The 15960-nt window shown below is 44.2% G+C and overlaps 1 protein-coding gene across 3 annotated transcripts in view; it reads left to right on the forward strand.

The window, feature by feature from the left end:
• LOC107122931 (target of rapamycin complex 2 subunit MAPKAP1-like) overlaps nucleotides 1-15960 on the forward strand; it is a 115014-nt gene that overhangs the window by 21130 nt on the left and 77924 nt on the right. For 2 of the 3 annotated variants that reach the window (XM_015426066.1, XM_015426068.1), the window contains 2 exons: nucleotides 9329-9653; nucleotides 13590-13679. In XM_015426066.1, the coding sequence (XP_015281552.1) occupies nucleotides 9395-9653; nucleotides 13590-13679 (349 nt within the window). In that variant the 5' untranslated portion in view covers nucleotides 9329-9394. Of the gene's footprint in view, nucleotides 1-1868; nucleotides 1890-9328; nucleotides 9654-13589; nucleotides 13680-15960 lie in introns of those variants that run through there. The other variant, XM_015426069.1, reaches the window with a different exon arrangement.

The raw sequence follows: 15960 nt of genomic DNA on the forward strand, positions 1-15960 counted from the left end.
AATTGATTACTTGTTGTCTGAAGAACTGTTTGGTATCTTCTGCCCTGCATCTTCTGCCCATCAATTTCACTGGAGGCCCCTGAAAAAGTTCTCTCCATCCACTTTCCCCACACCATGCATGGTTTTATAAACATCTGTTCTGTTCTCCCCACCCCTTAGGAACCTTCCCCCCCCCCAAAACTGAAAAGCACCAAATTCTTCTGCCTTCTCCCACAGAAAATGTGTTCCATCCCCTTTGAACATTTTGGGTGTTCTTTTCTACCACCTTTTCCAACGCTATGAAATCTTAACTATCTACCTAGTACATTTTTATTCCACCCTTCCTCCATGGAGCTCAGGGTGGCATTCACGGTTCTTCACTTCAGTATCCTTTTTGAGATGGGACAACCCTTATTACAAATGTGGTCACTCCATCCATCTATACAAGAGCATTATGATACTGAATTTTATTTCCAGACCATTTACTAATTATTCCTAGCATAGGATTTGTGCTTTTGTTTCTACCGCACACTGACCTTTCCATAGAATTATCCACCAACACCACAAGACCTCCTCCGTGGTTAGTTGGTTGGTTAGTTCAGGGTCCATCAAGTTCAGGTTAGGATTTCTTGCCCCATGGGACTATATCTGCATTAAACCTCATTTTGCCTGGCTGTTCCGCCCTCACCCGATTTGAGCAGATCCTCTTGGAGATCTTCGCAGTGCACTTTGGCTTGTACAGTACTGAATTAGCTTGGGGATTCCTTATCCTCTTGCCCGTCCCATAGCTGAAAGAGAGTCGATTGCTTGTGTAAACTCCGTGGGGCCTGAACTGGTTTAGCATCCAGACCATAAACAGTTTGAAGTCGGGGTAGGGAGAGGGGGGGGGGAAATAAATAAATAACACTCTCGCATCTGCCGTTACATGTTGTTAACTCCCTTAGCAGACGTTAAATCATTTCAAGTACAATAATAGTGTGGGAGGTAAATTAACTAACCATTAACAATCTTATAAATACACAATTAACATGCCAGCATTTATATGACACATTGATGGGGCAGCAGTAATTTTTGATTGGGAGTTCGCAGGCCTTTGAGGTGCTTCAGGCTGTAGCTTATGGAAGCAAGTTGCTCGCTGCTTGTAAGGTTGAGTGGCTTCCTTCCTTCCTGCCCTCCACCGCATTGCAGAGTGACCCCGTGGACAGCTTGTAAGTCAGCGACGGAGAACCAGCTGTGCCCACAGAAGTTCCCCGGTTCCATCCGGGGCATGTCCGGTTAAAGGATCTCAGGCAGCAGTTGTTGGGCAAGACCTTTCTCTGCCTGAGGCTCTAGGGAGCTGCTGCCTATCAGAGCAATCTTGACTGAGACAAGATAGCCCAGGCGGCTTCCCTGTTCCTGTGCTTCCTGGGACAATATGCCCCAATTGCTTTGCTGCTGCCCTTAGAGTCTGAAGGGGTTTTACGTTTCCTTAGCACATTCTCCTAGAACAAGGTTTGAGTCCGGTGGCACCTTTAAGACCAACAAAGTTTAATTCTGGGCATAAGCTTTCATGTGCATGGACACTTTTTCAGACACATTAAAACAGACTTCGCCAACCATTCCATATAGATGGAGGGGTTAGTTTGTTGTAGATCCCCCAGGTGAGAATCTCTGTTTGTAGGACTGGAACAAACGTGGCCGTAGGGTAGAGCCTGGCTATATACAATGGATTGTTTGGTATGTTTAGGATGGTAGCTGGAGACATGTGAATATGTTTGTACGTAGGTTTCCGGTATAAGGTGGTGACTATGCTATTCATAGGTCTTGTCATGCCTGCCCTTGACTCAGCCCCAGAGCCAGCTTCTGACAGCCTAAGAGGGGAGGATTCAGTGCCTTTAAGAGCTGAAGAAGCATCAGGATCTGCACCTACTGTAAGTACTGAGGAGGATACACAGCAATCTGAGTCAACTACAGGACGGTTTGTACCTGGGATTGAGCAGGCCATAAGCACCTCACTACCTGCATCTTCCCCACCTGTAAGTAGGCTTAGGGATCAGAGACGTCAGGAGCTGGCTAGCCGACGAAAAGAAGCACGTTCAAGAGGGTGGAGATCCTTGAGCCCTGAGTTTTAACAGCAGCCAGGACCTCGCACAAAGGTGCTCATGAGTTAATGGGCCAGAGCACTATTTAGTAGGGCCTCTGGCCATGAGCAATTTGTGCTGACAACCTCGTTCGTAGAACCAGAAGCTCTGCACCTTGATTCCTGTTTGACTCTGTGGCTTTTTGGACTCGGCTTGTGTTTGGACTGCTCTGGCTCCTAACTTCCAGCTTTGACCCTGATCACGCTCTCGGCTTTGCTCCCTGTACTCTGGTCTCTGGTAACGTTTGACTACGGCTTTGTCTGGTGTTTTGGGACTTGTTTAATGCTCTGCTGACTGCTCTCCCGGCTGACCTTTGGACTTGTATTGTGACTCCCCCTGTCTGCCTGCCTCCCTGGCTCTACCGTGACAGGTCTTACTGACTGCTTTAATCCAATCTTAGCTATACTTATTGTTCAGTTATTTATGCATCTTTACTCTAATTAACCCTTCCGGGCAACTAACCCCCTCCCCCCCGCACCTGTATGTAATGGTTGGCGAAGTCTGTTTCAGTGTTCATGCACACAAAAACTTATACCCAGAGTTAAACTTTGTTGGTCTTAAAGGTGCCACTGGACTCAAATTTTGTTCTCTTGCTTCAGACCAACACAGCTACCCACCTGAATCATTCTCCTAGAAGTTATTTGGGTTTGTTTACTTCCCCCGATGGTTTCGAGGGGGGAGATGGGTTGACAGGCTTGCATAAGGCTACTTAGTGAGTTGAGATTTGAACCCAAGACCTTCCAGATCTCAGCTTATGCCACTGCACTATACTGAGGAGGGGGGGGAAACCCAAACCCTTTAATCGTGAGGTTTTGCAGTCAGAATGTTTCTGTCTACCTGATTGGTTAATCAATTGGTGAGAAGGCATCCGTTATAAAAAAAGAAAACAAGCTGTTAATTGGCTGACAGCCCTCATTCCAGCCAGCGTGTTGATAGTGTTCCGATTTGGGGAGAGATAGCGAGGCGAGGTCTGAGACTGAGCCCATCAGTCTGTAAAAATCCAATCCGGCGTTCATACCCGGGCGGCTTTGCCGTCTGTGTCTGTAGAGCAGGTTTGTCACCCTTGAAATAAGGTGCTTTCGATAGCTTTCATCCACTTAATACAAATATTCATGATGCCTCGCCGCCAAGTCTATCGGGCCCTAGCAGGGGTTCGCCAAGCAGTTGGGTCCCAAGGGGATTTAGGCATATTTAGAGGGAAATGGTGTGTGGCTTTGCAGTTCCCGAGACAAGCCTGCTCGCTGCTCCCCCCCCCCTTTCTTCTCCATGGCTTTCATTTTTACATCATGGCTCAATTTATAAGCTACTCACTATTTCTTTAGTAAAATGTACATCTTAGCCCCTTCTGTTTCTGTGATCACATGAATCTGCCTTTCACTGAGTCAGACCCTTGGCCCACTGAAGTCAGTGTTGTCTACTCAGGCTGGCAGCGGCTCTACAGTGTCTCAGGCAGTGGTCTTTTTCATCACCTACTGCCAGGCTCTTTTAATTGGAGGTGCTGAGGATTGTACCTAGGACCTCCTGCGTGCCAAGCAGATGCTCTACCACTGAGCCACAGGCTCTCCCTTGTGCCTTTTGTGGATTTGGGCAGGGGCCATAGAAATAGAGAACAAGAGTGTATTATAAGTATGGCTTCTGTGGAATCTGTGAAAGTAAAGCAGTAATGGATGTCTGAAACTGCTTTTAACTAAGCCACCAGTCCATTGGTTCCATTGGTTCCCTACCACCACCACTCGGCTCCTACTGGCTTTCCAGGGTCACATGCAGTGAAAAACCCTATGCTTAAGACCCTTATAGACATGCCAGAGATTGAATCTTGGACATTTTACATGCAAAGCAATTTTAGTGTGATGCACCTTTTTGATCCCCCATGACCCTCTAGTGTAACCTGTTGAACACTAGGCCTGCCTCCTACTGAGACCATTGGTTTATCCAACTTAATATTTTCTCCTCCAAGGAATAGCGGTTCTCCCGGGTCTCAGCCTCCACACATTTTTAACCAGAGATGCTAGGAAGTGAACCTGGGATGGTCTGCACAGAAAGAATGTGCTCTGTGGCTGAGCTCCCCCCACCCCCAACTTAGAAATACTATTCTTTGTTTGGGTTTCTCCTGGTACCACTTTCTGCGTACAAATGGGGTGCTGCACCATTGTTCTACAGCAGGGGTGGCCAGACTGTGGCTCGGGAACCACATGCTGCTCTTTCACACATATTGTGCGGCTCCCGCTACAGTGGCTGGGGAAGCAAAGGAGAGGCATGCCTCCCCAATTGGTCTTCCCTTCCCCAGCCAATGCAGAGACAGAAAGCAACTTGAACTTTGAATGCATTCTCTCTTTTTTTAAAAAGATGTTTTATTGAAAGTTTTATAAACAGTTTGAACAGTAAATGCAAATGCATTCTCAGAGCCCCTCCCCCAATCCGATTTGGAGAAGGCATTTATCTCTTTAAATCCCTTCTCCAAGCCAAGCTAGCCGGCATGGGGGCAGGGGGGGCTTGGAGGACACATTTAACGTTAAAGTTGCTTTCTTTCCACCTCTCCCCCCATCTATTTTCTTTCTTTCTGTCTTTCTTTCTTTCTTTCTTTCTTTCTTTCTTTCTTTCTTTCTTTCTTTCTTTTCCTTCCTTCTTTCTCTTCCTTCCTTCTTTCTCTTCTTTCTTTCTCTTCCTTCTTTCTTTCTCTTCCTTCCTTCCTTCCTTTTTTCCTTCCTTCCTTCCTTCCTTTCTTTTTCTCCCTTCCCTTCCCTTCCCCCTTTCTCTTTCCACCTTTCTTTCAATAAAAACGTGTGTAATATGTGTTCATGTCTTGCTCTCAAACATCTGACGTTCATTCTATGTGGCTCTTAACGTTAAGCAAATTTGGCCACCCCAGTTCTACAGCTTTCTCTTCCAGGCAATCAAAGTCTGCATCCGGGAAAAGCTGGATTCTGTGGGCTGTGTGCAAACTTGAATCATTTAACATAATTTGTACCTTTTCTGTTTTGGTTTCACTGATTGTGGTGAGAGGCTGAGAGCTCTGCTGGACACTGGAACCCCTTACCTTCTTCTGTTACCCCTCTAGCTTCTGATGTTTCTGGATTTTGTTTTTTAAAAAACCTTTCCACTAACTGCTGGGTTTATCTGTCATATGACTCAGTTGTTCCTGTTGATGTTTTAATGGTTTTATTTAGGATTGTTGCTTTTGCTGGTTTGTTTTTGTTGTCGTTGCGTTGTTGCTTTCCAATTCAAACATGGTGTTTGCATTTTATACCTCCTGTAAGCCTCTCCAGGTACTGTTTTAATGGAAGGGCAATCTAACAATTTCTCTAATAAAGGCAAGGAACCAAAGCACGTGAGGGTGTGATCACATGTATATGTCTGTCTGAGCATCTTTCTGCATCACACTTTGTTTTATGTGCATGTTTCTCCCCTCTCTCCTGTTTAGTTAATACCAAAGCATCCAGTTTGGCTCAGTCTTCAGAAGCTTCTTGGTCTGGGTGTGCTCTGCAAATGTTAAAACACTTGGGTTCAAAATGTGTGCATGTGTGGTTAAAGGTCCAGGGTGACCTTTGTTGCCAAACATTAAACATCTGCTAATGACTTGCCCTGGGACAACAGTCTCACCTTCTCTCTTTACATTAAAGCAATTATAGCCCAGTGAAAGAAACTGGACTTTCACAGTGACTGGATGCTCATTCAGGCTCAAGGAAAGAAAGTGGCTTTAATCTCAGCACCTGCATTCCCAGATCTAATTAGCACAGAGGGCCTGGGGATCACTTTCCTCCTCCAGAGGAGTCTTAGGTGAATGAAGAAATACTGCTGAGTGTGTCACTGCTCTCACTGGCTCTCTTTCGCTCTTTCTTTCCTCTTTTATGGCTTCTTTGCCAGCTTCTCAGCAAGAAGTCATGAAGGTGGAAGCAGATGGTGTGAACAGTGCAGTTTAGGATGATAATTGGTGGTGGGGTGGGAGAGAATCAAGATTTCTGGGAGGAGGGCTGGAGAAGAAGTGCAGGTGCTAGACTAGCTGGGAGGGGGGAGGACAGAGATCTGTGCGGGGTGGGTTCCAATAACTCTCCCCCTCCCAGGCAAGTCTTACAACTGCTGAAGCTCAGTGGATAGCAACCTGTCCAGGGTCTTTCTGTTCAGTGGTACACTTCCCATGGAACTTCCTCTCAGCCAACTGGCATTTAGGAAAAAGAGCAAGACTTGGCGAAATGTGGTGGTGAAATACTGAGTGGATTGTACCACCACAAACACACGGGAATAGACAATGAATACTGTAGAGAGCCAGTTTGGTGTAGTGGTTAAGTGCACGGACTCTAATCTGGGAGAACCGGGTTTGATTTCCCACTCCTCCACTTGCACCTGCTGGATGACCTTGGGCAAGCCATAGTTCTGGCACAGCTGTTCTTGAAAAAGAGCCGTTTCTGTCAGAGCTCCCTCAGCCCCACCTACCTCACAGGGCGTCTGTTGTGGGGAGGGGAAGGGAAAGGAGTTTGTAAGCCGCTCTGAGACTCCTTCGGGTAGTGAAGGGCGGGGTATAAATCCAATCTCTTCTCCTCTTCTTCTTATGTTCTCCCATATATAAAAAAATCTCTAAGTAGAAAACTAACAGCACAGGAAACAGGCTAACTAGAGCTCCTTCCCCCAGTGTGCTGATTTGCTGTTGCATGGGATTGTTTGCATGTAATGATGTGGGGTTTGGGGTGGAAAATCTGAATTGGGAAATTTTCCAAGTCGCATTAAAATAAAATATTAAATATTTAAATAATGATAGCAAAAGAAGGCAAATGCACCATGTACAAGCACTGGGTTTTGCCCATGCATCATATCCCACATTTAGCTGATCTGAAATGATTGATTTACAGCACAACAGCCCTGACTACACTTACATGAGGGAGAAATCCCCCCCCCCAAAAAAAACTTTTCACTTGTGGGAAATTTTCCTCTCTATATCACTGTTTACATGGGAAAATGTTAAAAACTTGAATTTCTCACCTACAGTGTAGAGTGGTGCAGTCCATTTTACTTCATTCTCCTGCGTGTGCATACACCTGGCTTTAGACCTTCCTTTTTAGGCCCAGTTCTCACAATCAGCAGGTAAGCTGAACTTTGGATTGTACCACTTCAGACTGTAGATGAGGGGTCACGTGCTGTTTCTGTGCAACAATTAAGTCCCTACACATAGAAAGCCAGCATCTCAGAGGAAAGGCTAGTTTTGAACCACTTCCCTAGATTTCTATTTGTCTGTGCAGGGATTTTTTTTTTTTTTTAATGTGGGGGACCTAGCTCAATATTGTCAGCTCTGATTTGACTGTAGCTTCCCAGAGTCCCAGGCAGAGAAACGTTGTTCTCCATGCCTGTTACCTGAGATCATTCAACTAAAGGTAGCAAAGATTAAATCTAGGATGTTCTACATACAAAGTGACTTTCATAATGCAGCTCCAAGAGTCCCCATGGCCCTCAGGTGCATCCAGTTGAATTCTAACCCAGACATATGCTGAGCCAGACCATTGTTGCATCTAGCTCAATATGTTGTCCTCTGACTGGGTGGTGACTCTCCAGAGCCTTCACCTGAAAAAGCCTGTTTTTAGCATCTTTTACTCGAAGTGCTAGTGATGGAACCTGGGACATTCTGTATGCAAATCATGTAATCTCCACCATCAGACTGTAGTCCTTCCCCGAACCTAGAAATCTTATTTGTTTTTTGTTTGTGCTGTTCCTCAGACTCTTTAGGTGGATATTCCAGTCAGGAACCTTCAGCACTTAAAGCAGGTACTCTGTTGCTGATGCACACACACTGTGGCATGAGTAGATGCAATCATGTAGGAGCCTTCAGTCACACAAGTTCCCACCTGCAGTCTGAAACGATAAAGCACAGGCCTAGGTTTGCCCAGTAGTACTTCTCCAGAATCCCATGCAGAAAAAGCTTGCTATTTAATATCCTTTAACAGGAGGTCAACATTGAACCCAGACCCTCCGCACTGAAAAGCAGGTGCTGTACCACTGAACCATGGTCCCTCCCCAGTTGTCAATGCTCGTGCATGCAAAATATTGTTTTGTTTTTGCTTTAGAACCCTCCTGAGTCTCAGATCCAGAACAGATAACAGAAGTCAAGCATAAAACGAAATGTATTATGTGTGCAGTCTTATGGCCAGTTCCTAAAAAAACCCCAAAACCATAAAGGAATGGGGAACCCCACCCCCCAATTTAAATTAATGACTTCTCCCACTGGTATTGAAACATAAGAGACATACATGGTACGTTAGTTGAAATGGCCACATTCACAATTCACAATTTGTCCTTTATTTTAGCTTCTCTTGGGCTTGTTGGCAGCACACAATGTTTTAAAGAGATCTGAGATTGTTTTGCCATGTGAGCCCTTCTTGAAAGGTGTACAGTGCATCTGTTGTAATTATTACGCTTTTAAATTATTAGATCCCCCCCTTTTTAAGTCCTAACTTTTTATTTTTATTGTTAAAATAAACTAGTGCTTATAAAGAAGAAAACTGTACACTTAATAAACATTACAATATTGGCTTCAGCGCAGTGTTAGAACATGATTAAAAAGTTAATTAAGAATTACGAAGGGCAACATTAAATCACCATTTAGACATTACTGTAAGATATTTAATATTTGTTAATATACTGTTAATAACACTGCTGATAAGACACAGGATGTTATAAGGCACATTTGAGACACTGCTCAGACAATGGTTAGAGGATGTTAAGACATTGCTGAAGCCAAACAACCATCAGTAATAATATTACTAGGAATACTGTGCCATGTATTTTTTTATTCATTGTGTCGAAATGGTCTGTCCAGTCTAGTTTGTCTCCACTAGCATCCGGGCAGGTGCCTGGAGGCACACACAGCAAACCACAAAGACAATAACCATGAGAGTTAAATCGAACCTCCATGTTAAATGGAACCATCTGATTACCAGATACTGGGTTAGATCCAGAGTGAAGTTTTCACTCACGGAAGGCACTTGTTTCAGTTGGACAGAACATTCCTGCCTCTCCCTCCTCAGAGCAGCCGCCCACCATTATCCCTGAAATGCTGCTCCTGGGGACAGATGACCCTCAGGAATGGCATGAGAGACAAACTGAGGGTCTGCAGCAAGAAGAGAGAGAACCACGTTCAAAGTAGGGGGGATGGCCAACAGCCATTAGTTGACCTCCATGAAGATACGCAGGCATACTCCTTAATTTTCTTTAAAGCATCCTGTGTGTTATGCTGTCATTTTTAGGCATGCGTGTAGCTCAGCATGGAGCAAAGAAGATAGTAGGAGAAGGTGGAAGAACTCCCAAACAGGATGGCCTTCTTGGACAACCCAACCATTATCCTGGCTCACATCCGACAGTCGCATGTGACCAGTGATGACACGGGGATGTGTGAAATGGTCCTGATTGACCACGATGTCGACTTGGAGAAATTCCATCCCTCTTCAGCCAACGGGGACAGTGGCTCAGAAACGCAGGGCAGCAACGGCGAGTCTCAGGGTTACGTATACTCCCAATCAGTCGACATTACCTCAAGCTGGGACTTTGGCATCAGAAGGCGGTCGAACACAGGTGAGCTTGTCATGAAATTGCGTCAGGATCTCTGGAGCTTGAACCAGGAGCCTCAGAAATCAGGGACTCAACCCAGGACTGCGTATGTTGAGACTGTTCCCTCTAAGCCGTGGAGTCTTGTGAGCAAAAATTCTACTTTGTGAGCTTCTGGCATTAAAGTTGTGAGCGAGCAATTTGGCTACTGCATAAATTAGTTTGTGCTGGAGCCATCCTTCCTGAGCTAAGACAAAAAGTTGTGAGCCGGAGTCTAAAAAACTGTGAGCTAGCTCACACTAACTCAGCTTAGAGGGAACAGTGTTTGAGAGTGTAGAATTCAAGTGGAGTGTGCAATATCTGTTCCTGAGAGTGGCAGGCAGTTCGATACCGCTGAAGGGGGGGGGGCAGAAAGGAGGCCGAAGGCAACGAGCAGTGAAGAATTCAGGAGTGTCAGGAGTAAACGCCTGGCCCCATCTTGACCTGCCTCAGCTGCCAGAGCTGAGGACAGCGGAAGCCCAGACTCACCCATGCGAGGAAGGCCGGGATAGTGAGGTCTCTGGGACCCAGCCAGGTCACTCTGACACAGCCGAGAATAAGGCAGAGAGCCAGGCAGAGGCGAGGAGAGACGTGGTCAGAAGACAAGGCTGAGCTCAGACTAGGGAAGGCCAGAATGGCAGAAGTTACAAGGCAGCCCTGAGCAGCAGAGCGCAAGAGCAGGGCAGGGTGACAGGCAGCCGGGGGAAGAGGCAGGAAATGCTTCCCTTTCTTTCTTTTTTTTAGTCTCCCACATGGAGCAGGTGAAAGGAGATTAGAGATTGTCAAGGTGGGGGTGGGGCCAGGGAATCTTATAAAAGGGGCGGAGAGGGAGAAGGCAGTCTGAGGAAGGAAGAAGACCTGGGTGCTGGAACCCCCTCCCTTTTTCAATTATGAGGCTGGTGGGCAAGTTGTACGCTTTAGTGGTGGGATGGTGGATGTCAGGAAGACCGTCTTGAGGGTGGAGGGAGCCTCACAATGAGGGTACATGGAACATTTCTTGAACCAGGCAATTTTACTGTATTTCAATAAGTTTTGGGTTGTAATGTCTCTTCGGGGGGGGGGGGGATCTCATAGCAATGATAGAATGTATGTTACAGTTTCGGAAGGCTAACAATATGTGTGTTTCAAATGGCCATCCTACAAAAAGCAAGCATATGTGTAGCTGTAATCATCTTTCTTCCTGAAAATTCTAAAAATATTGGCTTGGATACTGTGTGTGAAGGGAGTGAATTCAGAGAGTTCCTTTCCCCTGCAATCTTTTGCACACCCCAAAAGCTCTTTGTTGGAGGAGGGGGAACACATGGAAATGGCACAGGGTGCAGCACAAAGTGGGAAACTGCAGAACACAGACACCCTGCGCACACATACACACAACCCCATGGTACATTCACCATCAAGCTCACCCAAGTGATGGTGGGGAGGATATCTGACAGTTACTCTTTTGTGCTGTGGAGCCCCCCACCCCTCTGCATCCCACCCCATTCCAAAAGGTCCCTCAACCCAAAGAGCAGCTTTTCAGCCACAGCAGTCTCTAGGTACCTTGGCAGAAGAGTTCAGGAAAGGTTCTCTGCAACCTGTACTTCATCCCCACCAGCAATAGGTGAACCGTTTGGTTTTTGTAAATATGTGTTTGAGGCTCTGATCTTGTTGTGTTCGGTCGTGGTTGAGAAACCTCTCTTTCACTTTCTCCCTCCCACTCTGATCCGGACAGTGATTTACTGCTGGACTCTCCATCATATCCCTGAAACTGTTTCCTTGCCACCGAAGTCTCCATCATATGCACACATGGTGTCCCCTATAGTCTTTGTAATAAGCAAAAGATGGGAAGGGATCCTGATTCTGTTTTCTTATCAGTTATACAGACAGCTAAATTTCTACATTTCAGAGGTAGTACAACACCACCTAGAGCTCAGAAGTAAATTCTGCTGAAATAAGCAACCTTGCCCAATTATGAACAGGAAACAGTGTTTTAAGAAAACAAAATAACCCAAAGCTATCATTAAAGATGCTTGGGGGGGGGGGAAGTGCAGCTCCTCCTCCCATTCACCACAACTAAGCAGAAAGACAAAAGCCTGTCGATGGGTCTCCATGAATAAGCCTGGGGCCGCTCATATGATCCCACCTCCCCTCTCCTGCAGCAACATAATTGGCTATTCCTCTGTATGTAGCAAACCATAGTTTACCATTGAATCCAAGCTGGTTGACTGGCTTGCGTATGCCCTGGAAATTGGGATTCCAAATTCATGCTGCTGTTCAGCATCCTTGTTTTCAGGGTAAGTGCAAATCGTAGTGGGCCGTTTCAGATGCAGTGCAAATATTGAAGTACTTGTCTTATGACAGGAGAGAGGAGGTAGAATGGCTCAAGTGAGCCCCACAGTCCTAGACTCATTCATGTAGCAACAAATGTCTGATCCCACTCTGTACCTTATTGTGGTGCAACTTAAACTTGGTTATTCCTACAGCACAGAGCCATGGTAGATGTAACAATAGTACTGTTAGTGCACACTCAGTCCTTTTTGCTCAAGATGGAAAAGTAATTTTAATATTGTTTGTATGGTATTTCAGAGCAGCCTTTTTGGGTCAGAGAGCCAGTTTGCAAGATGGGGACTTGCTTCCCCCCCTCCATGCATCCACTTTATTCCCTTTCTCTGCAGGATGAGCAGATGCACAGGTCAGACCATAGGGTTCCTGCATCCTTTAACATTTGCATAGAAAAGGGAAATTCAGGAGTTGCAGTTTGCCAGGTAGGGATGAGAAAGAGGTGCACCTCCTGAACCCCCCTCTGCTGTGCAGCAATTAAACGCACAGGAGTCCCACTGTCTGCCTTTACATCCAGTAATTCTCTTCCTGTTACAGTATCTTAAAAGAGCCTTTCTTAAGCACGTTTCTTAAGCACATTTATTCAGTCATAAGTGTCTCTGATTTCAGGTGGTCTTGGGTTCTTTGTATATGTGCTTAGGATCTCATTTCTCGCTTAAGATTGCTTAGTTGGTTGATAAGTCTCTCTTTCGTTTACACACAAAAATATAAATTTAATTTCCCCCAACCGTTTCATTCTCCTGCTACCTTTTAGTCATCATAGCTGCCATGCTAGTTTCCAGCAGCCTGTGCCTTTTAAGGCAGTCTTCCTTACCAGATTATTAAATTGACTTTTTTTTTGTCTCCCAAAATAAATCTGACATCAAAACATAGGGAGAATTTAAGGAGCCAGAGGAGATCCAGCCTCTCGGATGCCAATATTTCACCTATGTGAGCGTGTCCTGTTCGAGGATGTAGAGTCGAAAGATATGTAAAGAGAAAATGCTGTTCATTTTTAAAGATTTGACTAATGTTTGTGAAGATACAAATCATTTATTTTTACTACCTATAAACTGTTTCGGCACACCGAAGAAAAAGCGATGCTAATTTATATAGCGTTGACATTTTATAATTTTCACGATTTTTTTAGATAAAGGATTTTATATTTAAAACTTTAATAGTCTAGTCTGAGTTCATTTATCTTTAATTTTTGAAACGGGGAGAGTAATTCATAACAGTAATTTTATTCCTGTAATGTAATATTCACTTCAGTTCATTTGTGCATTAAAATTCCTTCAAGACCGTTATTAATGATTTATATAATGAAATGTCATATTAATCACAGAAGTTTTCACATTTTATTATTCTCTTCCATGTTAATACTATCTTTATGATCTCTATTAATGTTTTATATCCTCTAATTTCAATTATAAATCAAGAACATTTTCATGTTTTTGTTGGTATTTGCTTTTCAGGGGTGCCACCTTTAAAATTTTATGGCTCTTCCCCCCCCCACCCTACATTCGCTGTATAAAACATCTTTATTCATAGAAAGGTAGTTAATTATGTCTTTGTTTATAGTAAACTTTCATTGACAAACTTATCGTTATAATATTTCTTTTCAAGCTCAGAGACTAGAACGGCTACGGAAAGAGAGACAGAATCAGATAAAATGCAAGAACGTGCAGTGGAAAGAGAAAAACACATCCTATTCAGGTAAAGAAAAGAAAAGAAATACCGTTCTTAATGATTTGCCAGGCTTTAACATTGCAATGGTTGTTTTCATTTACAAAAAATCATTGGTTTGTAAAATTTCATGTGAAAAAGAGCAAACAGCCACAGTTGCTGCAGTCACACAGGGCAGAAAAAAAATAGAGGGGGAAATTCAAATTTGTAGGTATTTCATCAGATCTCTTTCTTTCTTTTTTTTTTTTAATTTTTATTGGGTTTTCCAAACACTGATAAACAAACAAACATAATAAACAAACACAAACAAAAACTCCACCAACCATCATATAACCAGCATCAGATCTCTTTCATACTGTGGTCCATGGAACCCTGGTGTCTCTCGGTAACTTATTGGGGAATTCCACCATGAGATGATCAAGAACAGTGGCCAGACTTTCCTGAAGTGCTACTCACCTGCCTCTACATATCATCTCCCAAAATACAAGCTTGCAGGGGAGGAGTGATTGATCTTGAGTTCACACAGGCACATAGTGGGCCATTTCAGATAAGCACCAGACCTTGATTTGACAGTTTGTCACAAAGCATTGGGCTTGCGCATCCTCCTCTTCCCTTGTCTCTTCATCTGCTCTCTCCCCCCCCCCATGTCTTCTATAGTGTTACTTCATGTGTGATCCCAGCAAGTGACACCCAACAGGCCTGGCTCATGCCCTGTAGGAACGGAGTGTGCCCACCTTTCTGGAATATGGTTCAAAATCCTACAAGATACAGTATCTTTATGGCATACAGGGAGAGGTTCTTCAGCAATTAAACCAAAGCCAGGCTACCTGCTCCTTTACTGTCCAGCCCACCAGTTGTGTCTCCCAACCCCAACTCTCTACACCTCCATCTTCAGAGGTGAGGCAGCTGGGAACTACAGACAGGGCATTTTCAGTGGTGCCACATCATCTGTGGGATGTCCTTTTGCTTGAGGTTCACCTGGTGCCTACTTTATTGTCTCTGAGCCTCCAAGCCAAAAGATTTATTTCATCCGAATCTTTTAACTAAGGAGTTTTGTACTTTTGTGTTTTACAGTCTGCCTCTAGCCTGAGGACTGGTTTTTGTTTTGTTTTGTTTTAGGCTACTTAATGGTTGTTTAGAGTTGTTTTTATGCCCATGGCTTGTTTTGATTGGCTCCTGGTTACCTTTTTGAATGGAGATGCTGGGAACCAAACCTGGGACCTTCTGCATGTGACTTGTAAATGTGACTTGTGATGTCTGAATTCACAAACCATAATTTGTTGATAGATTCAGGTGGGTAGCCATGTTGGTCTGCAGCAATAGAACAAAGTTTGAGTCCAGTGGCACCTTTAAGACCAACAAGCACATGAAAGCTTATACCCAGAATTAAACCTGAAGGACCGCCCTGTTAAAGGGGGACTGGCCCAGCCTGGTAGAACAACGTAGCAGGAGACCGCGTTGCTGAGAGAGCTGGCCATCAAATTTAGGTGGTTGTCCCATCTTGGAAGATTAAATATAGGCTCAGCACCGTATGATAGGATGGTTTTATTGTGTTTTAAATATGTATTTTATTATATGCTTTATTGTATTTTACTCTGGCTTTGCCATATGTAAGCCGCCCTGAGCCGTTGGTATAAATAAAAAAATAAATAAATAAAAATAAAAAATAAAAAAACTTTGTTGGTCTTAAAGATGCCACTGTACTCAAATTTTGTTCCATAACTTTTTGAGTAGTACTGCCCTTGTGGATTACTGGTCACAGAGCCAGCAATATAAGAAGAATGTCTTCCCCCCTGGGGAGGCAGAGAGGTGGGCAGAAGCAGGCAGTGTGATTTATGCACAAACCAGGGTTTGTTACAGGCTGAGTAACCAGAGTTTGTTGCAAAAACCATGCTTTGTCATGAAGTCTGAATATAGCCCAACTTTCTCATGTTTTAATTTTTGCTTCAAGCATTTTGCGATCCATATTTATTTCCAGCATGTGCAATGCAATTTAATGTTGCCAGTTACATGGGTGTGTCATTATAGGAGAACTTTTAATGGATGTTTTGCGTTAGTCTTTACTTTGTTTTTTCAAGGCAAGGGTTCAGCAAAGGTTAACAATCCTGAAACACCTATTCCACACAATCGGTTAGCTTAGACTCTGTTCAAAGCATTGTTCAAAGGTTAAAAGTGGAGGTTGCTGTAAGCTATAAGATGGGGAAAACTGGGACTCTTAGTTCACCTCTCTCTCATCTGGGATGCTGGAATTTCAGTCAAGATTTCATGTGTCTTCTCAGCTGCCTAGATTTTTAACATTTACAGAATCTGT

The sequence above is a fragment of the Gekko japonicus genome, unplaced genomic scaffold (assembly GCF_001447785.1).
Source record: "Gekko japonicus isolate JY-2015 unplaced genomic scaffold, Gekko_japonicus_V1.1 scaffold22, whole genome shotgun sequence".
NCBI classification, from domain to species: domain Eukaryota; kingdom Metazoa; phylum Chordata; class Lepidosauria; order Squamata; family Gekkonidae; genus Gekko; species Gekko japonicus.